Genomic DNA, 27,734 nt, shown 5'->3' with positions numbered 1-27,734 from the left:
GCTTGGACACTCTGGCAAGGGCCAATATTATTTTTGTTGTGTAGACCGCAGCCCTGTGTGCACCTACCTGTAGGTCTGCTGGGATATCAAGCTTGAAGTGTGGAGTTGGACCATCTTTTCCTTTAAAGCTTTTGAGTTTGAGGGGTTTTGTGTGGGGTAAGTGGCAACTGTTGTGCAGGGATGAGATGTGATAAGCCAGGTTGTAATTGTTGCATATGTCTGTCTGAGCATGCTGAGACCGTGCCTGATTGCCTGAATCTCATATCATGTCTTGCTAGCTGATGTTGCAGGTTTGTATTTGCAGGTTTCATGACTTTTCCTTGTTGTTTTCTTTTTTGATGAAGGGACTATTATGCAGTTTTGGCTGGAAATGATAAAATATACTTATACTGACATCATGGGAAATACATTATTTCTCCACAATATATTCGATTTTTTCCATCTTGAGAGCTAAAATAACCCTCCATGTTCATCTATAAAGAACATGTTGAAGTAAATGAAAGCATGGCCAGCTTGTTATTGCAGCTTATTCCAGAAAAACAAAATTTAAAAAGTATGTAACATCTAAAATTCAATGAAAATCAAGATAAGCCTACAGTATATTTTAATAACGATAAATCCACCTGCTCTTCAACATTAACTAACCAGACAGACAAACAAATAGGCAGCAAGAAACTTGGAAACTCGAGGCTTGTACCAGGAGCGGCCTGCAACATGTCTGGATCTATACCGTTCTACCAGAAGCACCACCGCCACTACGACCGTGGCTACCGTAGCAAGCAGACGGAGTCTAAAATGAGCCAGTACCAGTCCAGCAGCCGATACGTTGCTGGCAGCAGCGCCTCCGCCGCCAGCAGGAGCGCAGGGTAAGGAGGAGGAGGAAGAGGAGGAGGACGGAGGGGTCATGCCCTGCGTTCACCGTCAATCCACGTCTTTATCACAGGAAAGCCCTGCTGCCTCCCCACCCCCACCCTCCCTCCCTCCCTCCCCTTAACACCATCACCCAACCCAACTGATCAAGTTCACCTCCATCGCAGTCACAGCTTTGGGATCATCTTTCCCGCCCTGCTGTTATATTGACAACAAGTAACCATCTCTCTCCCCCTTTCGAATTCACTGTCACTTTGATCAACCCTCAGTCACACCTGATGATGACAGTCCTGATTGAAGACAGCTCTGAATCCTGCATGAAGCTCTTTGCATGCAGGCTGAGAGATGCCCTGCCCTGTGTGTTTATATGCATGCTGACAAACTTACTTTTAATACTTCTATAACCAAATGGTAATGTGTAACACACTGTAACTGTTCAGAGCAAAAACCCTGGTTAGATAAGCTGTGAGGAAATGCACTGTTATGTAATGGCTGAGTTGTGGTATATGGCATAGACTGAAATAGAAGCTTGACCTGTGCATACCATGTTGGAGAGAAAATAAGAGGTGCCAGTTTCTCATCCTTGTCCACTTAAGAACTGAACCCTCGTATTACAGGTTTATTTTCTTTTAAACCGGATCATATACATACATTTTTATGTCTGAGAAACTTGATTGCTTGTTGTTAGCTGTTGGTTTTGCTGCCAAGATTTGTGCGGTCCCTGTTGAAGGCACCGGTCAGCTGTCCAGTGTTTACCTGCTTAAAATGCTATAATGAGCTTGAAAATGAGCCAGTATGTTATACATTATGGGAAAGAAGAACATGTTTTACAGGGAATGTTTGAAAAACAACAAGTAGTGCAACAAAAAGCAAAAAGTTGGTTGTTTTAAGCAGCTGATTCTCTAAAATCTGTGATGATGTGGATTCTGTGTCACTAGAAAGGTGATCCGTACAATCAATCAGTTAAGATTTCCTGTCATTTACAGGATGGAGTGTATTGAGAGTTTGTTTTTTTTAACACAGTAACAAGCAAAACACCCAGTTTACAGTGATCCTATCTTTTACCATGCCTGGCAAGTCTTTAAATACTCTGGCCTGGAGAGTGTGAACAGGTCAGCGGGCTTAGGTTTTGCTAACACTATCCGATCTTTGCAGGCTTTGCCTTTACACTCATGACTGGACTGGGCAATGCATTAGTCACCAAGTCGGAGCTGTGGTGAGGAAAGGAGGATTATGATGTGATGATGATGAGCCGTCAGGGTGGTCATGATATTGTGGTTACTGCAAGGATACAACTGCCTTTATGTAGTTGTTGTACTTGTTATATCTGATGGGATTTGGGCAGCCCCAAATATTGTATTGTTGCAGCCCTGATCCTGGAAAGCTGAGTGGATGTAAATGGTCAGAGCTAAAGGGACAGTGACCCAGATAGATACGGGAAGAATGAGGGCAGCTGCCCTGTCACCCTTCTTGCCCCTGCCTCCTTATCATGTTCTTGTTATCTCATACTGCGAGCTCCCACCCCCAACTCTTCAGTTCTACAGATAGTGTTGCCCCTTCCTCCAAAACACAACATAGTAATTGAAGTCTGACCTATATTCTTCAGTGGACAGCCTGGAAAACTGACATATTAGATGTAAAAATTTATATGCAAAATACTGTGATAATATTGTTTGAGAAAACAGAAGGTTGGCCTGGTTATCCCTTTTCTCCATTCATCTTGGGACAGTAGTACAATGAGAGGGACTGATGCAATGTGGCTTTGACTTGTTACGAATAGTGTAGCAAAATTATAAAGTGTAAGGTGAGTCCTATGGGCTCTATGATATCATATCAGTTTCAGTTATACTCTGAGATGAGTGGATTTGGAATCCACAATGTGAACCATTGGATTGGACTGCAGCAAAAGTGTTGTTTGTGTCTTTTAATGATTCAGTTATAGCAGCTTTCAGTTGATTTTGAAAATGGAATTATTATATAGGTGTAAAAATGTTATAATCATAACTAAACCATCTACACGACCTTCCCATTGAACCCTAATCTGCTACTCATCCACCCGTGACCTTAGCTTTATCCCCACATGTTAATGTTATGTAATAAGTTGCACTGTCTGGCTGTGAGCCAGGTTGATTGTATTCTGTATGTCTCAGACTTAGAGTGTCTTCATACTCTGGGTTGGAAGACAGCAGACTGAACCCTCTACCCAAGAGAGCCAAGCCAACTTACTTGGCTGTGGATAAAGAGAACCAAGTCATCGGTTATGTAGTGCCGATCTTCAGGGGCAGGTAATTAACTCCTCGCCATGTAAAACTGGAACTCCAAAAATGCTGTTCTCTTAAGGTTATTTCAGTTTTAATGCTATTCCTTACTCCCCACATCCGTCCACGTGGCTCTGCTCTGCTGACTCCCAGTAAAGAGTTTGCTACAGGATTTTCGGATACAGAGGAAGCAAGGGTGAGGGACACTGCTGCATACATGGCCCGCAGGGATTTGTTCACCAGTGGCGTGGAGATGGAGAGATCAGAGCAGATATCCAGGAAGGAGACCATGCGCGAATCAGCTGAACGCATCTCTCTGAACAAAAGGGTCAGTGAAGGAGATGAGCTGTTTGAAGGTCATACAGGAAGGCACAGGCTTTTACTACTACTACTTAGATTAGTTTTTTATATCAAAAACACACCTGTGACACGATTGTGACGTCAGTGTTTGAACTGATGTGTGTTGGAAAACCATCCAACTCTGTGACACTGGCTTCTTCTCCTCTATCTGCTTCATTATATTAGAGATTGTTTTTTTTGTAACAGTTGGCTTCTCTTACTTCTAACAATTGACCCTTCTCTTTCATGACATCATAGACTGTCTTTTGTTACTTGTGACATCACAGTGGACCATTCTGCCTCATGATATCACATATTGTTTTTTTGTTACTCATGACATCACAGTGCAGTTGGTTTCTCCTACCTATGACATCACAATAGACCACATTATTTTATGACATCATAGATTGTTTTTGTTACTTGTGCCATAACATTCTATTCTCTTTCATGACATCATAGACTGTCTTTTGTTACTTGTGACATCACAGTGGACCATTCTATCTCATGACATCCCAATCTGTTTTTTGCTACTTATGACATCACAGTACAGTTGGCTTCTCCTACTTATGACATCACAATAGATCACAATATTTTATGGCACCACATACTGTTTTTTGTTACTCATGACTTGTGACATAACAATTGACTACTCTCTTTAGTGACATCATAGACTATCATTTGTTACTTGTGACATCATAGTAGACAACTCTGCATCATGACATCACGGTACTTTTGGCTTCACCTACTTGTGACATCACAGTGAAAAAAAACTCCATCATGGAATCATATGTGGCTACGTAACCCATTTATGTTATCTGCATGGTTGTATAACTGAGCATAATTAATTGTAGTACTTCTTGGAACCGCCAAGTGCCTGTGGCTAAGTGGTTGTTATTACTATTCCTTACACAAGGGAGTTATTTATGTCCCTGGGTGATTATGTGAAGTACCCGGCCATTCACTGAGCATCATAAAAGCAACAGTGACCCCCCCACTGTATTTATCTGTCTCCACTCTGGCAGATAGCCTTACAACTGGGTGACAAATGCCTCAGGAGATCGTGTTTCTTGAGACACAGTGTCCCATGAGTGTTGTCATACTATGTGCTGAGTTACTTGATGCACAACTAGAGGGGGCCTCAACACCCTTAGCTATTCATAGGACATAATGAATAACATACAGTAACACTCATAACACGTGTCACGTTGTCAACAAGTGCATACACCCTGTATGTGTAAAACAGTAAATATATGCTGGGATTTTGCTCAATTTGTGTATATAAAAACGTTGTTTTGCTTCAAGCATGCATTGTGAATTCCTGTCCAAATCATAGGACGTTTTTTGGGGGGTTTTTTTACATTTTTTGTTTGGTGTAACAGTTTATAGTTGACAAAGGTAAAGTTGTCCTGAGTGATTTACTCTGCTATCTTTAGATCCATGAGCACGAGGAACACTTCAAGCGCATGAACGAAGACAGCCTGATGCACGCCCCAGAGTTTGTGATTAAACCTCGCTCCCACACAGTGTGGGAGAAGCAGTGTGTGCGGCTGCATTGCACTGTCAGTGGCTGGCCCGACCCACGGGTCGTCTGGTAGGTCACCAACACACATCACCCATAACATGACCTCAAGTCTGTCCTTTCTGTTCTCTCAACAGCCTGCCTGTTTCTTTAAGATCCATCTATCTTCCATGGCTTTATTTTTTTTATCCTTGACTCCTTTTCAAGCTTTTTCTACTTCCCTTGGTCTTTCTTCTTTTGTGTTTTCTGCCTTCCACTACAAGGTACAAAAACAATGTGGCACTTGACCCCCTTGCCAACCCTGGCAAGTATAAACTTGAGAGCAGATACAGCGTGCACTCACTGGAGATTAACAGGTAGGTGTAGCTCTGCCTATCCACAGTGCTTGAAATAAATTATTCTTAAAAGAGCCACTGACATCTTGTGTCACAGGTTAACATCCATCACATTTCACCACCTTGACGGCATTTGTAGAATCAGTGGGAACATTGTGGAAAGTCAAGCCAAGTTAGCTTTGCTCACTATTAGCTAGAGCTGCGCTTCTCTTAGTCCCTTTTTTCATAAGCTTTAGCCAGAAAAATTAATGTCTTCAAGGTCTCAGCACTTAGCTCAGCAATCCCCAAACTAACAGGTCAGTTTGGCTTCATATTCTCCCAAAATTTCAATTGATTCAATTCAATTGTCCTCAGAAATTTACAGGAAAAAAGATTGATTTTGAAATTGAAAAAATTATTTTTGATACGTCCTTAGCATGAAAAAAGAGATGGATGAAGAGTTAACACAGGGCCACAGGATTAGAATTTGAAAAATGTATTTTTCATTTTAATCATGTCTTTAAATAATGGACTGTTTAGATTAAATCCTCTTTAGTTGAAGTAGACCGTCTGTATATATACTGCAATTTACGTTAGCTTTGGTTTCAGCTTACAGTCAAAGACTGTCCTCAATGGGAAGAACCAAAGCTTCGCTTTTTATGTGTGGCATGGTAATGTTGATATCTCCCTTTATCCCTTTCTAACTTGTCTAAACAGACTGACACTGTAGGACTGTGACCTGGAGAAGAGCCATGCTATTTCCCAGGCTGCCACAGATAACAAAGAGCGTGTCTAAAGATAGCTAAGATCACATTTGACTATTTCAACATACAGATAAAACTCACAAGGGTGTACAAATACCATAACCATAAATTATTCCTATATTTTGATAGAATATGTCTCATTGAGTCCAGTTGTTGGTTCCCTTTGAGAACAGCGCACAACAGATATTTTGATGTACAGAAACGCACACCACCTGGTGCACATGACATCACCACTGGTGTCTATTTATTGCAAGAGTATTCCTGTCCAGGAGTTATGGAACGCTTACAGTCAGGGCTCACATAGTTGGTATTATTTACATGGTTGAGTGGCTTGAGGTTGAGGTGGGGGAAGGGCAGTGTACACATGAATCCTCAAGAGAATGTGCATATCATGGACATTGATCACCCGATACTCTGCTCTTTCAGATGTGATTTTGATGACACAGCGCAGTATCGCGTCTCTGCCATGAACTCCAAGGGAGAGCTGTCTGCGTTTGCCTCTGTCGTTGTTAAGAGTAGGTTTCACTGATTCGCAACATCATCTTCACACCCCAGTGCTCTCCACATGAAAGAACTGTTTTCTCACGGTCACAAAATTATCTTAGATCACGTGAATAAAACTAACTATTCTCTCCAACTGTGATGACTCATATGATGTTGGTATTTTGTCAGTATAATACTGTACATGCAGTTCATCACAAGCGTTATATAATATTATGTGTATGTTGCATATATTAATAGCAACTGCTGCTATTCCCCATAGGATTCAAAGGTGAAATTGATGAGTCCCTGCCAGCACCCAGACGTAAGTGTGTTCACAGTTGTTTTTTGCTTTAGTATTAAATGCTCCTTTATGTATTTAAAGCTGCAGTTATTAATAAATGGCCACTTGGGGGTAGAATATTGAGTTGAGGTGAAAGACACATGGCCCTGACATATTGTTGCCTTACTAAACTGCTACTGCTAATGTTTTAGCAAAGGATTGCCTTACACATATCCATCAGACGTTAAGCAACATTAACATTCATTAAGAGTCATTTTTCGGGTCACCTGATAAATGTAAGTCAATAATCCACGCTCCTTATAGCTCTGGTTCGGTCTCCACCAACTCTTGAAGATATTTGGTTCTTTAGCTCAAATTTTCTCCAGCTAATTGCTAACTTCATTTGTCTCCTGTTTGCATGTATGATACAGTCAGTTGGTCAGGGCTTTTTGCAGCAAACCTGCAGTAAAACCAAACCAATGAGCTGAAAGAAGCTAAAAATCTCCCCAAAGCTAAACAACTGTGCAATAATGCTCTCTGGGTTTGTCCCAGTGTCCACCTTTCAATTATGTGTTCTTATTTGATTCAGTTTAAACAATGCAGCTTTTTTTATCATTATGCATTTATTAGTCATTTAAAAAAAAAAAAAAAAAATCTTTCTATATCTATTGTATTAACATTATCCTTATCAGGTTGTTGATGCATGACCTCAGTGGTGAGTAGGGTGGTGGGGGATGGAAGAACAGTGGGTGCTACTGCACTAACAACTTCTTTGTTTCTTTAATGCTGCGGCGACAATGCAGGGGCCAGTACTGAAGGTAACAGGTTCACAGGAATCTGGTTTGAAAACATTTGTTACCACTGACTATTATGTGTCAATGCATGGCCACTCTTTTCTGTGTCGAAATTTCCACAGTAAAGTTCACAGTGTTCTCGTGGAACTGTGAGATCTGAAGTACAGTAGTTCATCTGGAAAAATCTACAGATTTTTCAACACCTCCGATAGAAAAAACATCAGTCTGTGCGCATCTACAATGTTGCAAGAAAGCAACCTTGTGAGCTTATGTTCTCATGTAATTCAAGTAGAAGGATTGTGCAAGATCTTGTGCAAGCAAACTGTTATAAAGTATATCTTTTAAATTTTAGAAATCATTATTTCATCCCGCACACATTGTAAATTAATATGTAGATGGTTAGCATCACAATAAAGATCTTTATTGTGCTTTCAACTAATTCAGCTACAGAAAGTTTTTTTCATTTCATTTCAACTAGGTTTTTACGTGTGTTTGTTGTGCTTCACTGTTCAATGCATGAACACAAGTTGTCATATTTCACCCGTTTCTTTTTGTGAGCACTGTATCGTAGTTTCAGAGTCACTCCTTTGGTCTGTGTTTGTGTTTTTGTCCTTGATCCTTACTCTGCTGATACATGTTTTCTTCTCCATCTTCTTCTGTGTGGTTAAAAAGTTGCGGTTTAGTGTATTGTTCATGTTTTTTTCTGTTGGATATGATTTTTGATGTGATCATTTTCTGTCTCTTTTAACGTTTTGCTCCCTTCACTTGATTTGAACAGTAGTTTTTTCTCTTGCAAGACTTACTGTCGCACAATAATGCGAGTCCAGACTCTGACTCTGCCGTCTCTTGCTTCGTCTGTAGATGGCCCAGTGTCTGAGTATGGCATCACCTTCCAGACTCACATTGTTGATAAGTTTGGTGTATCCTTTGGAAGAGAGGGGGAGACAATGAGTCTGGGGTGTACGGTCATCATCTACCCTGCCCTGCATCGCTACCAGCCAGAGATCGAGTGGTACAGAGATGGTTAGTAGACTACTCAGAGCTGTTTGTCTAATGACTCCAACAGGACGATCAGTGTGGATAACTGCTGTGGTTTTGACTCACTTTTCAAAGCCCTGTCACACCTGCTTCCTATATGATGCATGTAGCAAATCTGGGCTCTAAAAAGTATGAAATTGGTGCAGAATTTTTGTATAAAATGTTTAAAATGTGTGAACTTACTAACATTCCTTGGCGTGTTTTCCAGATGTTCTCCTGTCTCCATCTAAATGGAACCACATGCACTGGAGTGGAGACCGAGCCACGCTGACACTCACACACCTCAACAAGGAGGATGAGGGTCTCTACACCCTGCGTGTCACCACCAAGTCTGGATACGAAACCTACTCAGCCTACGTCTTTGTCAGAGGTGGGGGAACCTTCCCTAAGACTTAAAGGGCCCATATTGTATAAAGTGAGATTTCCATGCCTTTTTTGATTATAAAGCAGGTCTAGGTTTTATATAAATACTGTTGAAGTATCACAGTGCTCAGTCCACAGAGAAATGCACGCAGCCTGTATTCAAAAACTGAGCCTTAAAACGAGCCGTCAGGACTCCTGTAACTTTGTGATGTCACAACAAAGCAGTCCTTCAACCCACCTACATTTCACACACACACACATATATACATACACTCATCCATAACCATCGTACCACAAATTTTTGTGGTACGATGTGAGTGCAGGTACAGTATGTGCTTTAGGTATTTAGGAACAGCTCACTATGAATATTCCCTCATTGCTATTTTGCCTAAATAACATTACTGAGATCCTGCCCCAGTGTTGCCTCCAAGCCTGAGACTCCTTTAGAGGACTCTAAGCTCTGACTATTTTAGTTTAAATATCAAAACATCAACAAAAGCCTGTTCTAAAATCTTACCTCATGCACATTTAGGAAAGGTCCTCAAGCTCTTAATTTTTTAAAATGTTACGTATCTGAGATATCTCCCCACTGACATTTCAATTGCAACCCTAGTCAACAGAAGCTAAATGCAGCCTGGTACCCCCAGCTTTGTTTTTATCGAGTATGTCATCAGATCAAGGTCAAAGTCACAACAGCGTGTCCTCTGGCACCTGATGACAAAACCACATGTAATGGTCAAAGTGTTCGAATGTGAATGAGTGGTTTTAAATAGGATATCACTAATAGAGACCCAGCAGAGTGGCAGCTCCCTGGCATCTGTTTGAATACCTTGGAAAAAGTGATCAGTGAAGCTTATCTTTCCTGCCTTCAGAGACAATGTGACCTTTCGAAGCTTTCACTTCTACGGAGGAACCATGTTGAGTATGAACAAGCTAGAAAATAGACCCTGCCGTTCCCCCTGCTTCAGCTCAGGGTCACGCAGTAAAGGCGACGTCAGGTACAGTCTCCATAACAAAACGCTATATAAGCCTGGCTGCTGTCAGGCTATTCTCAGAGAGCTCAGCTGTGGAATGAGTCTGGCTGTGAGCGCAGATAGATACTGTAAATATCAGCTTCAAGGAGAAACAATAGGCTGCCAGTTTCCTTACTGCTCTCTATGGTTCTCTCTGTGAGCCAAAAGACACTCCAGTTATAATTATTACCACTTGTTTTATCTAATCATCTCTTGTCATTCAGTACGATGTTATTAAAAGCCTACGTTGATGAATTGAGATTCTGAAGTAATCATTTTATAAAGCTGAATTTCTCTTTTGTGACTTTTTGAAACATAAAATTTAAAAATCTAGATACAATTTTGATGATACTTTAATTTATTTAATAAAGAGTGTAAGTAAAATCTTGCCTTTATGGTTGTAGAATACAAACACACCCATACCTTGTTAATACATGCTCTTACTTTATGATGCAACTCCTGTCTGTTGCCTTTTCTAGGTGCCCTGGTTTTACCCTTATGTTTCTTTAAGAGTCACCTCTCTTATCCCCTTTCACTCCGGGGAGGGCTACTGCTAATTCTGTCCTCCTGCCACTGATTGCTCTCAGCTCGTGTTTGACTTGAGGACCAGAGACATTCCTGGCATCAAGCCCTGCAGCTACACAGTTCGACACAGGGAAAAACACACTTTAATAGCGAGAATTAAACTTTTGTTGGGTCAATATTAAATGTAAAAAACAATGGAACATAAAAACTCATGTCATGCATGTGCTGTATTTGTTTTTACTGTGTGTGTTAGACTCTGATGCTGAGATTGAAGGAGCTCCAGGTGCCCCTCTGGATGTTCGCTGTCTGGATGCCAACAAGGACTACATTATTGTCACTTGGAAGCAGCCAGCTGTCGATGGTGGCAACTCCATCCTGGGCTACTTTGTGGACAGGTCAGTCAGTGTGAGGCTGCCTGTGTTACTTTTAACACTTTAACACTGCTAAACATGTCTACCATTTGTCTCTGGATAAAACCCCTCAAAGAATTAAAGGTCCCATATTGTATAAAGTGACATTTCCATGTCTTTTTCAATTACAAAGCAGGTTCTAGGTTCTATATTAATACTGTGAAAGTATCAAAGTGCTCAGTCCACAGAGAAACTCACACAGCCTGATTTCAGAAACTTAGCCTTAAAACAAGCTGTCAGGACTTCTGTAACTTTGTGATGTCACAACAAAGCAGTCACCCTTCTCAGCCATGCCCCGAGCCCCAAGCCCACCCAAACCCACCGTCCAGCCTTGCAGGATTTGGTTTCTCTGAGTGTTTACCTGAAATCTGACATATTTTTATTTGATCACTCAGAAAACAGTCAGCCAATCAGAAGAAAGGATCAGAGCTTCCTCTCTTCTGATTGGATCACCAACCTGTTGTTACTCGAGCTCCAGAGAGAAGCCTGAGAGAGGAGATTTAAAACTACATTGAGATGGTTTTTGGTTCTTAAAACGAGATCCACCCCTTTCTTTGTAGTAGATCTTCCTTTACATACTCTGCTGCCAGGAATTAATTGAAATGTGTTAATAAAAAACCTCAATACATATGAATTAAATGTATAATATGTTTACAGGTGTGAGGTTGGAACCACCCACTGGATCCAGTGCAACGACACTCCGGTTAAGTTTGCCCGTTTCCCTGTGACCGGCTTGGTGGAGGGCCGTTCGTACACTTTCCGTGTGCGTGCTGTCAACAAGAGTGGCATGAGTCACCCGTCCAGAGTGTCTGAACCGGTGGCTGCCATGGACCCAGCTGACCGCGCACGCATGAGAGGTACAACCGAACTCAAACACACCCTTCCAGACTCTAATCCATATTTAAAGAGCTTTATTACCTCATATAAGTAGTAGAATATCAGCAGTAAAATAGGGTTAACTGATACACACAACAGCTCCTTAAAACACACAAAATTTTACATATTTATTTTTACATATTTTTTTTTTTTTATTCAGTTTAATTGTACAAAAAGGAGGAGGGAATTCGTGATGATGATGTATTTGTTGTCAGGTACTTCTGCCCCCTGGACCGGTCAGATCATTGTCACAGAGGAGGAGCCTGCAGGTACGAGATCTCACTTTTATATAAGTCATATTCTCCATCAAACCATGTGACACGAAGTTCGAGGCGGCCAGTGTTGTCTGCTGCCCGGTTGCTGTTTTTGACATTATCCTTTATCTTTCGACCATCAGAGGGCGTCGTTCCCGGCAGACCTCGTGAACTAGAGGTGACAGAGGCAACCAAGAACTATGTGGTGCTGAGCTGGAAGCCGCCTGGAGAGAAAGGCCTGGAGGGTGTCATGTACTATGTGGAGAAGGTAAATTATATCTTCTTACCTTTTAAAGACGAATTCACCCTTGAATTGTTAAAAACACTTTGCCAGTGTGTCTGTGATGGATGACAGTCTGACCCCTGTATCCTTGTCCGTCAGTGCGTCGCCGGCACAGACAGCTGGCAGAGGGTGAACACAGAGATCCCAGTCAGGTCCCCTCGCTTTGCGTTGTTTGATCTCGCCGAGGGGAAGTCATACAGCTTCCGTGTCCGCTGCTGCAACTCTGCCGGTGTCGGTGAACCTTCTGACCCGACCGAGGCCACCACAGTTGGCGACAAGCTTGGTAGAGGAGCACACAAAACACACACACACACACACACACACACGTGTCACTAAAAGCAGCATTAATCACCCTAAAGTGTACATTTCTCCGGTCCACAGATATCCCATCTGCCCCAGGCAAAGTTGTTCCCACTAGAAACACAGACACATCAGTCGTTGTGTCCTGGGAAGCGTCCCGTGAGGCCAAAGAGTTGATTGGATACTACATTGAGGCGAGCATTATGGGCAGCAACGTGTGGGAGCCATGCAACAACAAGCCAGTGAAAGCTACCAGGTAAAATTACACCCCATATTCTGTACAATGCATTTTACAGACAAGACTAATGTTATAGAAAAAGTGTTGCCACTACCACAGCTGATCAAACATATTTCCAGGTTCATCTGCCACGGTCTGATGACAGGAGAGCAGTACGTGTTGAGGGTGAGGGCGGTGAACGCTGCAGGGCTCAGCCAGTTCTCCCAGGAGTCTGAGCCTGTGAAGGTGAAGGCTGCTATTGGTGAGTGAGGTGGAGGGTTCATACTGTTCATTTAAATAAAGAGGATAATGTAGGAGTCAGAGGATACTGAGGATTACGATTTATCATGTTTGTCTCTTCAGATTTGTGACTTAAAGGACAAATCCACTTTAAATCACTATTTAAAAAAAGCTTGCATTTCTGAGTCCATTTTGCTGTTAGTGTGTAGTTTTGTAAACTTCCATGGATGAATACAGACAACATCGTGTTAGGATATTCCTATGATATTTCATTCTACAAGAAATATTGAAGCTAACTGTGATGCTAAGAGTAGAGAGCCGTTTTTAATACCAGTCTGTTAAAATCATAAAAACAAAGGGCTTCTTTCTGGACCCTTTAATGCTAACTTTTAACATCGTCATCATAACATTTTCATTAGATTAATTTTAGTATAATATATAAATCTATTATCTGGAGATTGCTGAAATGTTTTCTGGAAAATGAAGAAAACCAGAATGTGAAAGTCGACGTGGGCGAGACACAAAATGACTTGAACATCACAGACTGATGAGTAATGAGAGTGTTGCTTCTAATAGTATAATTTAATTTTAAATTATGGCTTAATTTTTTGAACTTTTTTTTAGAAAAGTCATGCAAGAATTAACATTTTAGGTATTTTAACAAACAGTTTGTTGTCAACTGTTGTTCTCTTGAGACATGTCTTCAGCTGTTTTTACCATCAGCATCTACACTCCCACACTTTCTCCACCATGGTCCCACTCTGTCACCCTGTCACGTTATTCTGCACTGACGTGTGCCGCACCTACCCCACCACCCTGTTCAGCCACATCTACCCCCACCTACCCCACCACCACCACCACCACCACCACCGCCTCCTCCTCCCTGCACAGCCTGAGGCGGGGTCAGGGTCAGAACTTGTAGACTACCTCTAATTTGGGTCGGTGCGATCCAATTCAGCGGTTGTTACAAACTAGCCCGGTTTCACGCACCACCCCCACCATTATCCCTCACCTATCCTGGGCACAGAACGTGTCGGCAACCCCCGCCCCCCCCCCACGTGGTGCTAAAGGTACCAACACACACACCTCTCCCACCCCACCGGTACCCTCAAACTGCACTGAGTTTTCTCTGTCATAACCTCTCTCGTAGCAGCTAACCTGGCAGTGGTGTTGCTCTGTTGGATAGTTAACTGAATTTTAACGACTGGACTATAAATTATTTATATGCTTAGTTAAAAATACACACACCCATGACACAAAAATTATGTTGTGATTTTTTTAGGCTACTTTTGTATCATCTTGGCAGCTTCCTCCAAAAAATTAATGATGCTGTATTCTCACATTTAGTGTAGGCCTATGATTGAGACACTGAATGTACTCAATTGAATTTACACATAGAGATTAATAACTGACTGACAAAATCTAATTTCAGTTCAAGTTGAGACTTTTTTCCCCTTTGAACTCTATACATGTAAAACATCAACTTTAATAATTTATTTTATTAGTTTAAAAAGTCATTTTTGTTCATTAAAAGATTTGATTTGACAGAATTCTGCAAAAAAACATAAAAAAACAACAATATCTTCATATTATCAAGATATGATTCCACAGAAAGTTGATAAATGATAATACTGAATTGAAGGCCAGCCCTAACACATACTATTCAAAACAGAGCGAATCTGCTGTTGTAATAAATGTCAAGAGATGTTCTTTCTGATCTCCTGCATGTGCTCCCCCGAATTCTCTCTGCATTACAACTAACGCAGCTCCCGGCCTCTGGATGTCGCTCATTCACTGGCCAGCTTTGTGCTGAGCGGCATGCTCTGTTTTCCCTTGTGAAACACACTCAGTAAGAATGCCGATGTCAGCAATGGTTCCCAGGAAACACACACAAGCTGTGTGACTACCACTACTACTGCTAACAGACTTTATTTACGGTACATAGCACCGTTCATTCAAGAAAAGTCGAGGCTCAAAGTTTAGTAAACAAAGAACAGCTAAAACCAATTACACTACTTCATGTGAATGAGATCATAGCTAACACTTGACACACTCTTGAGTGGAAATCTATGAGGTAATGAAATCCATTGGCATTGTTTCTAAAGTGTTTTTTTTCATAAAGGGTTGGTGCAAAGCCTGAACTCCCACACTCACGGCCTGTTCTACTTCACACGCCTGCATGTCCTCATAATCCCTAATGAGGCCGAGCAGCCTCAGCACTTGGATGTCACTTGTTGGTCATCTTGTCTTCATTTTTCACTCCTAGTCGGATGAAGACATTTTACTGAACTTGATAGGCTGATGTCATGAATATTGCTTTTTTTTTTTTTGTTTTTTGTGTTTAAGCCTGTCTCTTGTTTTTGCTCTCTCGATGTTGTTGTGCGATCGGAATAAAAGCTGTGATTTGTGAATGGATCTTTTGCCTGTTTTTAAAAAAAGCCTCTTCTGCTTTTCTCTGCTAACTCCTGTAGGGGGCGGCATCCCTCATGGTGTGTTGCCGGAGATGGGGCCGGGGGGTAACGTGGGCCGACTAACCGAGCACAGGCCACGCTGGACGGGCACGCATGAAACTGTCCAGTCCCTCCCTGACACTATGCAAAAGTGCAATAAAAAAGCTCAGGCTGACACTGAAGCCAGGGAGGGGGCCGGGGCTGCAAGCTCAGGCCTCACAGAGCCCGTCCCAGCGGAGAGTAAAAACAAGGGGGGCAAGAGAGGCAGTGTGTCCTGGGCCCCTGACCTGGCAAAAGACCTGGTCTCAGAGTCTGTGTCAGGCTCAGTTTCTAACTCACCCACTGACATAGTCGCAGCTGCACACTTAGACCCAGTCACTGCTGAGGCTCAGCATCAGGCTGTAGAGACGGCCAAGGGGCCTGAGGCCGGGCAGGCACGTAAGTTCTCTGTAGGGGCCTCTGCTAATCGGGAGACAGCGAGGCCGAGGAGAGAGTCGACAGGTGAGCACCGGTCGCAGATAGAAATCATTTCCCCCTTAGGATCCATTAGAAATATCCCACCCTGACTCTCCCAGTAAAAAGAAGAATTTCCCATCTTATATCAATTCTGCAAGACTTTCATACAAACTCTCAAGTGTTTGACCTAAATTAATCAATAAACAGGAGGTGAAGTGCTCTACTGGTATTCTCTTCTTAAAGGTAAGTCATTGTCAAACACCAACCAAACTTTAACTCAACACAGTCACGCTTGTCAGTAGTTTTGCTGGCCACCACCTTTCCCCGCAACCTCCTCACTCGGTGGCTCGGTGTCCGTTCCCTGGCACCTCGGGAGCCGCCGCCAACTCCAGAGAATACCCAGAGCACTTTAACACACACACACACACACGCACACGCACACACACACACACACACACACACACACACACACACACACACAGTAGTATGTCAATGGCAGGAGCCAGCTAATCCCACCCTGTACTTGAGAAGTGGGTCATCCAGCAAACACAGGAGCAGGACACTTGTGATCCGAGACCTTTTCGGTAGCAGACTGTGGACGTTAGATGTTGACCTCTGGGACACTTTGACTAAATAAAGGAGGGTATCAAGTTCACGTAACTATTTGTGTATGACAGGCCAATTTATTATCACATTGTCACTCCTTCAACCTAGTCTCGGAAATCACTGTGTCCTTTGTTAGTATTTTGGTACCACACATGCTATGTGAGAATTTAACCTTTCTAATTGAGAGTATAAAGGAATTGTTTGATATTTTGCAAGACTGAGTATTTTTAATGAAGGTTAGCAGCTGGGCAGAGATGTGGGATTTAAAAGTATCACCTCACTGTAGCGCTTCAGTTTCCCATTACATCAACCGGTTTCCCTGCTGACGCTCGGTGGTGTTAATTTGAGTTTTCTGTCATCTCAGCCTCCCCTGCTCCACCCTATGGCATCAGTGTCCTGGAGTGTGTGCGTGACTCCATGGTGCTGGGCTGGAAACAGCCGACTTTCATCGGCGGCGCTGACATCACCGGCTACTTTGTGGATTACCGTGAGGTCATCGATGGCGTGCCCGGGAAGTGGCACGAGGCCAACATCAAGTCTGTCAGCGAGAGGGCATACAGGGTGAGCGGACACGAAATGCTACAGATGATATGGGTTTTTAAAGCCGAACAAGACGATTTACCGAGCGAGGTTTTTGTCTTCAGGTGTGTGACCTGAAGGAGAACAGGAAGTACCAGTTCCAGGTGAGAGCAGCCAACATGGCAGGTGTTGGCATCCCATCACTGCCCAGTGACACCTTCCTGTGTGAGGAGTGGACCATCGCTGTGCCAGGTTGGTTAGACCTCCGCGTGGACCACGAGTTTTTCTCAGAGAGTTTGGATGATGTTGGCAAAGGAAGGCAAACACAGATGCCAGTGAGAGGCATTATGGGAAATGTAGGATTGAGTGTTTTTGGATTTCGACCCGTAGTGAGGAAGAAAAGTCAGGATGTGTTCGACCATGTTCCATTGATTTTTCCCCATTCCTTCTTTTACGTGTCACTAGCAAATCCCCCAACTTTATGGAGGTACAATACTAAACAGTAAATACTAAATAGTTTCCCGGTAAGGATGATCACACAATCCAAATGTAACTGTTACATCAATTTAATATAATGTTGATACTTACAATCAGAGGTGGGACAAAGTCTCAGGTCTTGACTGTGAAGACCAGCATCAAGGTCGAGTCCTTGACACACCTTGTCACTCTTGTTCACATGAAATAAAAGAATAACTGTTCACACAATTGTTGCCCGACACCTATGAGATATTTATGGATCCTTTGGACGTTAGTAAAACACAATCAAACATCCTGATCGTCAGGTTTGGAGGTATAAATGTGTATTTCCGATGTGTTTCTGGACCACAGGACCTCCTCATGACCTGCAGATAAGAGAGGTGAGAAGCGACTCTCTGGTGTTGCTATGGAAACCACCTGTGTACCAGGGCCGTGACCCGGTCAACGGGTTCTACGTTGACATCAAGGAAGCGGACGCACCGGAGGAGGCGTGGAGAGGAGTCAACACCAAGGCTACGGAGAAGACGTACTTTAAGGTCGCCGTCATCTTGGGACCTTCTCCTCATTCATTTTCCCGCGTTTCAGCAGCCGCCGTGTCACCTGGTTATTTCCTTTCATTTCACAGATTAAGAATCTGAAGGAAGCAGAGACGTATGTGTTCCGTGTTCGTGCGCAGAATAAAGCCGGCGTTGGAAAAACCTCAGATGTGACAGAGCCAGTCCCAGCTGTGACCAAACCAGGTGGGAGAAACGAAACAAAAACAAACAAAAAAAGACGATGGTGATAATGATGCAGTTTACCACGGTATGACATCATTTCAAGGTGTCCCTTTCTCCTCTCTGCGCTTCAGGCACCAATGAGATAGTTGTGGATGTTGATGATGACGGTATTATCTCCCTGAACTTTGACTGCTGCGACCTGACCCCTGACTCCAAATTTGTGTGGTCCAAGAATTACGAGGAGATCACAGACTACTCCCGCTTGACTGTAGAGACCAAGGGAAACAAGTGAGAGATGTCAGAAATGGTAAAGCTGAAACACTTTGATTATTATGACTAAAACACTACTTTTTCTCGCAGGTCCAAAGCTTTTTTCAACGCTCCTGGGGACGAGGACATTGGTATTTACTCCTGTCTCGTCACCCACACTGATGGTGCTTCATCCAGCTACAACCTCTCTGAGGAAGGTGGGTGCATGCCTCAAGAAGTTAATGTAAGAATATATTATTTTTTTGTTTCCTTCTGTTTATGAATCTCCTCCTCTTATCTTTGTCAGAGCTGAAGAGGCTGCTGGAGATCAGCCATGACCACAAATTCCCCAGTGAGTGTATCGGCCTCACATCACTGCTTCACTGCTGATTTCTCGTGTGTCGCGGACTGAACCAGTTCCTTTGAGCTGGTTCTCACTCTCTCTCACTCTCTCTCTCTCTCTCTCTCTCTCTCTCACACTCTCACTCTCACTCTTCAAACCAGTTATTCCCCTGAAGTCAGAGTTGGCCGTGGAGCTGCTGGAGAAAGGCAGAGTTCGCTTTTGGCTGCAGGCGGAGAAGATATCAGCTAATGGCAAAATCGATTACGTGTTCAATGATAACCTTCTCTCACAGGGGGAGGTCAGTAAGCAACAAAGGAAATGAAACCCAAGTCATTTACATGCACGATATAAACATACAGTACCAGTCAAAAGTTTGGACACACTTTCACTTTTCAGGTGGATGAGACTGAAAATGTTTAACCCTCGTTTCGCAGAAATATAAGATGAACTTTGACAAGAACACCGGCGTGATTGAGATGACCATGGAGTCTCTGACTCCGGCAGATGAGGGCACCTTCACCTTCCAGATGCAGGATGGGAAAGCAACCAACCAGTCCAGCTTGGTACTGATAGGAGACGGTATGTTCAGCCACATAAAAACCTCCTGAAATGTTTCTGATCAGGATGGACTTCAGTCAGAGTTTAGTGCCTCATGATATTTGAAATTAAATGTATGGGAAATTAGTGGATACCTACTTTTTTGGCATACAAATAGAAATTATTAAAAGTGCTCCAAGATATCAGCTATTAATAAAAATCATAGTATTATATCAGCCTTTCAAAACCTACCAGGCTTATTATGTGCAGTAGGCAGTAATGCAAAAGCCAGGACAGTAGAGGGCAGTAAAACATTTAAGAAAGCAAATTGTAAATGAGCATCCCAAACTAGATTCACGTTATCACACTATTTAACAGCAACCAAACATTATCCCATCGTTAGATTTTGTGGTTAGATTGAGTGTCATTTTGAACCGTAAAATCTTTTTCTCTTTTTATTTGCAGTGTTCAAGGAGCTGCAGAAGGAATCTGAGTTCCAGAGGAAAGAATGGTTCAGAAAGCAAGGTATACACTCGGGTCACTGCAAATTACACCTGCAACTAACCAGGATTGTTATTTTCATTATCATTTAATTTGCTGATTATTTTCCTGATTAAACAGTTTGTTGTTTTTGTCTATAACATATTAGAAAACAATATAAAAAAACCCCCAGAATGCCAGAGTTGAAGATGACATCTTTAAATGTCTTGTTTTGTCCAACCAACAGTTTCACAACCCCACAAACACAGATTATCAAAATGCTTTTCTGTTAATCAACTAATTGATTGATCATGTAAACTTTTCAGCTCTACTGGAATTATTCTCATAACTGCCGCATTTGTTGCAGGTCCTCACTTTATCGAGTATTTGAGTTATGAGGTGACACCAGAGTGCTGCGTTGTGCTGAAATGCAAGGTGAGACAGAACTTTGGAGGATCTCATACGCTGCACATTTTCTTTTACGGAAACTCTTGTGAGTGTGTCGATTTCTCACGTTCCTCTGTCGTGGCGCCGTGCAGGTGGGCAACATGAAGAAGGAGACCTCGGCGCTGTGGTACAAAGACGGGCGTGAGATCAAAGCAGACGAACATCTGGGCTTCACCGAGGGAGTGCTGAAACTGGAGATAGCTCAGGTGAGAACATGAGAAAAGACACCTGTGTGAAGTGTGAATTGATGTGACTATATATATATATATATATATGTATATTTCTGTATTGTATAGTTGTCACTGAATTCATTTGCATATATGACTGTAAACGGTGGAATCCTTGCACAGCTCTGGTTATGTCTATACTCCAAAAACATATGGATCCTTACAGTCTTTGAGTAAGAGGAAGTAAGTTAACAGTCAACAAGAGGCTGTTTTTTTTTTGTTTGTTTTTTTACTAATTTCCCTGGGGAATTTCAGCATTAACTGTCAATAAAATAAATGTAACATCATATTATAAAACCTAACAAAACCATTCAATTAATTCACACTAAATTTCAGGACGCCGTTGTCACTCTCTCTCTCTCTCTCTCTCTCTCTCTCTCTCTCTCTCTCTCTCTGTCCTCCTCTCTGTTTAAAACCGCTCCTCTCTCTCAGACTGTATTAGCACTCTGTCTTCATTCTGTCTCTCATTACTCACTCCCATCCCGCTGTATCGTCTCGCAATGTCTGTCCGAGTGGCGCACAGCGGCATGCCGCCCTCCCAGGTCAATAATAACAAATAAACATGATGTCACATGTGTCCCCATTTCAGCGCGACTTCCCAGCAGACACAGACACAGCAGACTGTGGCCGCGACCTAATCTGGAGAAGACTAAAAGTTGGGATCAGTTTTCTGTTGTCATCATGGGCCAACGGCCACTTCTGGTTTTGCCTGAGAATGCTTTTTTTTTTTTTTAATTGTTTGTTCGTCTGTCTGTCTGTCGGCTTTTTTGCTTTTGCGTCATATATGTGTTTTCTGCAGCACCCATAGCAGAAGAGAAAAGCTTGCCTTTTCAGATGAATACAAATCATATTCCTTTACATAATCTTGATGATGTTGTTGAGTGTTGTTTCCGACTGAATCTGACTTCTCTGCTTTCCCTGTCAGATTTCCAAGAAGGATGCCGGTGTGTATGAGGTGGTTCTGAAGGATGACAGAGGAAAGGACACTTCCACACTGAATTTGACAGACCAAGGTAACCTCGAGTAGTTGCACAGTAAGAGTCAGTGACTGATTACATTGAATGTGTCACTTTAAAAAAAATCTAATCTTGCTCTCTTCAAGGTTTCAAGGACTTGATGAATGAAGTTTTCACTTATATCGGTGAGGAGAAATATTTTGTCCCTAAATAATATTGCAGCGGATTCGTTTTAGATTTAGTCTTTGACCAGAAATGAATATTTGAATGAAGTTTTGTTGCTCTCTTTACTTGTAGCTAATTCCTCCACTCCGCTGAAGATCACAAGCACAGATGAGGGAATCCGAATCTACACCTTTGTCAGCTACTATAACGATTTACTCCAAGTGACATGGCACTACAAGTGAGTTCTCTGAGCACATTTATATATAATCCAACATGTGGACATTTGTGTTGAAACAATAATGAAGTTTTTAAAAAATATAACGCTCCCTCTCAAAGTTATTTGACCTAAACCTGACAAACAAGACATTTCAAATCTCTTACAAGGTCGAATGAGAAAGATTTATTTGATGCAGTACTAAAGTCTAATACTTAAATATCAGGATTTCAGGATCAGGCGTATGTGTGTACAGTCTGTGTATTCTGACATGTTTCGGTGTGTGTTGTCTCTCTGACAGGGAATCAGCCATCGCCTTCTCTGACCGTATAAAGAGTGGCGTGGTGGGAGAGCAGCTGTGGCTGCAGATCACAGAGCCCACAGAGAAAGACATGGGCAAATACGCCATCGAGTTCCATGACGGAAAGGACGGCCTGAGGAGAACTGTTGAGCTGTCTGGTAAAGGTGAGACTGTCAGTATATTCCTAACCTCTTGCTCAGCCACAGCGAGTTCATACTCGGGCTGTACTATAGTTTTATATGAGATAATTCTTACCTATATGTGCATATAATGTGCCGATCAGAGACCAGTCCCCCGTTTCATGACCTTAAATAAATGTCTTGCACTTTTTGATCATTTGGATTCTGATTCTTACGACTTGTTTTTGTTTTGCAGCGTTTGACGATGCGTTTGCAGAATTCCAGAGACTCAAGTAAGTTCCTACCTTTACCTGAGAACTATCATATTATTATCTTTATGCAGTGCTCCACGTGATGTCAGCATTGTATTGTACTGTTCCAAACAGATGTGGTGTTTGTAGATTCAAACCTGCAGTTTTTTCTGATTTGAGGAAATACATAAAGTACTGTCTGCGTGCAGATCAAGTTTTAACTTTCACTTCTGATTCTCAGCACCTTTGACCTAATTTCTTGATTCTTTTTTTTTTTTTTTTTTAACCTCCTCAGAGCTGCTGCTATTGCAGAGAGAAGTAAGTAATGCTGAGTTCACATTGGTTTCCCTTTTTTAATTGTTGTGTTTGGCTGTTTTTAGGCCTGATGATGAAGTTGGTGAATCATCATGAAAACTTGAAAACTCAATTATAATGTTAGGAATACAATGTTTCATACAAGTTTCGAAACTAAAAACACATTTCATACAGTATAACTCTTATTCTTTCCGACTAATATTGGATTTCACTTGATTTTAGTGTCACTTTTGATTCATTTTAAAGCCATAATGCACAGGACATTATATCTTATGTAATATATATGAGCTTTAATATAAAGATTTTGCAGTTCTGATGACAAGCTTTTAGTCCAGTGTGGTCATTTATTTTGTCTTGTTGCTTTTGTCTTTTCTGACATGTTTACATTTGTTCTCTATTTATTTGTTTATTTTTCAAGCGGGTTTTTCATTTTATGGAAAGCGTTTTTGTGCCGTAGGAATAAAGTTTATTTATGGTTATTATTAAAGTAGACATTGTTTTTTTTCAGACCGTGCTCGAGTAGCAGGAGGCCTGCCTGATGTGGTCACCATCCAGGAGGGCAAGGTAAACTGTCTCAGCTGAAATAACGTGGCCTGCAGACAACGCATTGACATGTGTCTTGTGAATGGCGCTGAAGAAAGACCGCACATTAGACATCTGGCAGTCATTCTACATGCTTAAATGTAATTATAATTACTGTAATGTATCATTTTGTTGATGTGTGTTGTGTCTTATCCGTCCCTCAGGCCCTCAATCTCACCTGCAACATTTCGGGCGACCCCGTGCCAGAGGTCACCTGGCTGAAGAACGACAGGGAGATCACGTCCGACGACCACTGCATCCTGAAGTTTGAGTCAGGCAAGTTCGCCAGCTTCACCATCACCGGCGTGAACACGTCGGACTCTGGCAAATACAGCATCCTGGTGAAGAACAAGTACGGCACAGAGAGCGGGGACTTCACCGTAAGTGTCTTCATCCCTGATGAGGCGGGCGGCAAGAAAAAATAAAAGCGGTCCAAATCTTGTCGTAAATATGTATAAAAGAAAAACACTGGAAACAGTTTAAGGAGAAAGAAAAGGCTTGAGGATGTTTTAGATGTTTGTGTAGAATATAAAATTCCCTCTAGTGGTGTTAAAAAATAAAACCCGAAATGTCCAATAGTTCAGAGAGAAATCTAAATATTTGGTCCAAAACTAACAAATCTGACTGAACATAAAAAGGTATTTGTGACATTCTACCCACTCAAAATATTACCAAGACATTACTGGTGCAATTTTAGTTTGTGTCTGTGTAAAGTTGTGGCATGCAGAGAGGAACATGTTGGTATTAGTTTGCTTTAGAGGAATAAATGAAACATAAAAGGAAGCCAAAGATAATAGTTTAAGACACGTTGTGTTGATAGGATGCAGCAGTAAGAAGAGAAATCATGATGTTAGTGTGAAATGTCTATTAAAAAGCCATATTGTTATGTTTTTTGTTTTTTTTTACATGTTTTAACCCATTTGCCACAAATATGTGGACTTCACTGCTAATTGTTTTTTAAGGCACGCCAAAACTTTAAAGCTAGTAGCTTTAATTCATGTCATCGAAATATCAACAACATCTTGCTTGAACAGCAGCAGGTCATACTGAGCAATGATTAGCTTTTTGGATGAGGACTAGCCAATGTACTTGGTAACCATAAAGCTACCTCTTTCCAAAATCCAACTGAGAGTAAGAAAGAACTGCTAACGTTCCCCAAAACTTTAAATGCATCTAGGACCTTTGTTCAGTAGGTAGATACAACATAGTGGATATGTTGGTCATGAACAGGGGTTTTTAAAACATGACATAAACCCCAAAAACTTTTTTAATAACACCCTGTGCTCTTTAGCTATTTGCCTATTGCTGAGTTATATAGGTAGTTAGCTAGTTAGCTGTACATGCTAACAACTGTATCTTACATTAGAGCAGACAAATGCACAGTTTCATCCTCTCCTCACACTTTTCTTCTTGCGTTTTTGGTTTTGGAAAATAAAACAGCAGAAGTTCACAGAACGTGTTGCAAATGGACTAAAACATGGTCCTTTAATGAAATGTGCCATGTCATTAGCTGTTACATTCAGTCCTGTTTCAGTTTTTGTTCCATTTTATTCACAATCACTTTGAATGTTGTGATCATGACATCACTTCCACTGTATCCCTGTCCGTAGTGAACACTGTATGTCAGCACACTGTCTACTCATAATTATTGATGTTATTTACCACTGTTATGACATCCCCTTCACCGTCCATCATCAGTGGTTATGGTGTCTCCTTTATTCATAATGATGATAATGAAACCACTGTAATGAAGACTGAGATCACTGTTAGTACCAAACAGTAGTGATTATTGCTTCACTTTCTATTCCCCTGTTTCTTGATGAGACTAATAAAAATGAGCATGTACTTCCCCACTTCCTCCTCCTCTATGAGTTGTCTCACTTTGGTTTGAACCCTCCACCCTTCACCATTTTCACCATTCACTCTCTCGTTTCAGTTTCTTCTTCCCCTTTTCACTCCCAGTCACGATCTCTGTAGACTCGGACTCCCTGAAGATCAACCACCAGCATGGAGACAACCCCCCCCCCCTCCCTCTTCTACTGTAATCCAACCATGATCCAAATATTTGTTTTAGGACTATGGCGGCGCACTTGACTGATGATGCTTTGGAAACAAAAATAATGTGACATTCACGTCAAACTAACAGAGCATCAAGATCAAGCTCAGCTGAATATAAATGAGAGGAAACTAATGCTGTTTCCCCTTGTTGTCTACGGCGACCAGCATCCAATGGTACAGTCACATCAGTAGAAATATATGAGAAACTTTTTCTTTAAGATTTATCTCTATTATCTTTATATATTTGGTTATATGGAAGTAAAATCTGCTCATTCCTCTACTCCTGTGAATGTGGATTAGCAGGCCCAGGTCTCTATTTAGGTTCACTGACTGGAAATTATAGATGATGCACACCAAGAGTGTTTTCATAGCGGCTGTAAAGACCACAAAAGGTTAAAGGGGCACACCACAGATCTCTCATGTCAAAGTCATTTTACTAGTCACCGCCTGTAGATGACATTTACCAGGGAGGGACTAACAAAAGACTAGATGAGGACTTGTTGGAAAGTCAAGGTTTTGGCCTCCGTTGCATAATTTCCTGTCTTTTATGAGTCCCCCAACTTTATGGAGGTGCAATACTAAATCACTGGAGTAATCCTTTAAGTCAGCAGAATATATTAATATGACATCATGTAACTATTAGTACGAAGGACCAGGATGTGAGTTTACACAGCAGCACTATCTGATAAATCTCCTGTTGTCTGGCTGTAATTGCAGCTAATAGAGACCAGGAGACACAAGTTAGATTATTATAGCAATATTAATAATAGTGATAGTAACGGCAGTAACTTCAACCACTCCTCAGCTAGCAAACACTGGGTTAAGAATTGCAGAAGAAATCAACAATAAGTCATGTTTATTTATTTAGGCCAAAATTTGTCTCAGAGGGTTTTACAAATAGCGCAGCATGTGATACACTCTATCCTAAGATCTTCGATCTGGCTGAATCAGATATGCAGCAGGACTTTTCACTGTGTTTCAAATAGAAATCATATGAAAAATATACAATAAAGAACAGCACATTTATATTTAAATTGTTTATAAAAGCTCTAATATCAGTTGGAGAGAAATTAAATGAAGTGATATTAATAGATTACTTGTATTATGCAAGTTTTCTTGTTTGTACTGTAGTCAAGTGGATTACTTTGGCAATCAATGATAAGTCTGACCTCATTGCACTTCTTGGGTAAGTAATGGAACATAAATCTTTGGCTGATGGTGTGATGGTTGAGTCTGATTACAAAGCAAGTTTTTTTTCTTTTTTTTTGCTAACTCACATTTGTCTCCTTTCAGCTGGAGATCATAGAGGGGACACCTGACCTGGGGGTGACTTCATATTGGACTGATGCGGATGGAAATGTGGTGTTTGGTGCAAGCACCCCAAAGGAAAAGATGAAAACCACAGTGACTGGAACGAAAACGCAGAGGGCAAAGGGTGAGGGTCGTGAAATATGTATATTTGTTTGCAGGTGACATCTGAGACATTACAGGATGTAATGCTGTAATTTTGCCACGACTGAGATGACATGTTCACTAATGATTATTCTCTTGCAGAATCTGTGGCTAAGACACGCCCTGCGGAAAAGGAGGAAGACAAGAAGGAGAGCAAAAGTCAGGAGCCGGAGGAGCAGAAAAATGAGATCACAGCTGTTGCTGCTGCAGAACCCAAATCAACAGGAGATGCAAGAGAAGATCTTGCTGACCAATCAGAAGCCCGTGAACAGCGTGCAGACACAGTGGAGGCGCCTGAACCCGAGGCTCAGACATCACATGAAACACAGCCAGAAAACACTATGTAACTCTAGTATAGAAAAGTATTACTGTTAACACTTGCATATGCATATCCTCTGACTCTGATGTGTGCTTTTATATCGACTGTGATGGATGTGTTTATCATAACTTAAATGTTTAGATTTTTCTCCTGTCAAATATTAATGATAACAATATTCCATATTTATACTAACGGAGCTCATAATGGAACATGTATCTATCAGTATATTACATTTAGTCTAATGACCACACAGCATAGACTGTTTCTACTGTTTGCCTCTTTGGATATTTTGTATACCGTGTTTCTTGTATTCATCATATTTGCTTGAATAAAGAAGCTGCTGAAATATTAA

General features: G+C 41.6%; 1 protein-coding gene across 1 annotated transcript; it reads left to right on the top strand.

The window, feature by feature from the left end:
• The first annotated feature begins 35 nt into the window (after positions 1-35).
• Positions 36-27,734, top strand: myom1 (myomesin 1). Its single transcript, XM_022767071.1, has 40 exons — positions 36-156; positions 649-866; positions 3,021-3,155; positions 3,282-3,456; positions 4,901-5,058; positions 5,250-5,342; positions 6,491-6,579; positions 6,828-6,869; positions 8,483-8,644; positions 8,868-9,029; positions 10,814-10,955; positions 11,628-11,827; positions 12,062-12,115; positions 12,244-12,368; positions 12,483-12,666; positions 12,765-12,939; positions 13,041-13,162; positions 15,612-15,629; positions 17,017-17,213; positions 17,297-17,423; positions 18,000-18,184; positions 18,274-18,388; positions 18,499-18,655; positions 18,728-18,834; positions 18,924-18,968; positions 19,121-19,257; positions 19,394-19,538; positions 19,962-20,021; positions 20,344-20,411; positions 20,516-20,629; positions 21,576-21,663; positions 21,753-21,791; positions 21,904-22,009; positions 22,287-22,450; positions 22,662-22,698; positions 22,952-22,974; positions 23,480-23,535; positions 23,718-23,933; positions 26,905-27,046; positions 27,166-27,734. The coding sequence occupies exons 2-40, from the start codon at positions 715-717 to the stop codon at positions 27,408-27,410; spliced, it is 4,761 nt and encodes a 1,586-aa protein (XP_022622792.1). The 5' UTR covers positions 36-156; positions 649-714; the 3' UTR covers positions 27,411-27,734.

The sequence above is a fragment of the Seriola dumerili genome, unplaced genomic scaffold (assembly GCF_002260705.1).
Source record: "Seriola dumerili isolate Sdu_G_001 unplaced genomic scaffold, Sdu_1.0 BDQW01001124.1, whole genome shotgun sequence".
Lineage (NCBI taxonomy): Eukaryota > Metazoa > Chordata > Actinopteri > Carangiformes > Carangidae > Seriola > Seriola dumerili.
The sequence above is the reverse complement of the archived record's forward strand: the minus strand, read 5'-3'. Positions and strand labels throughout refer to the sequence as shown.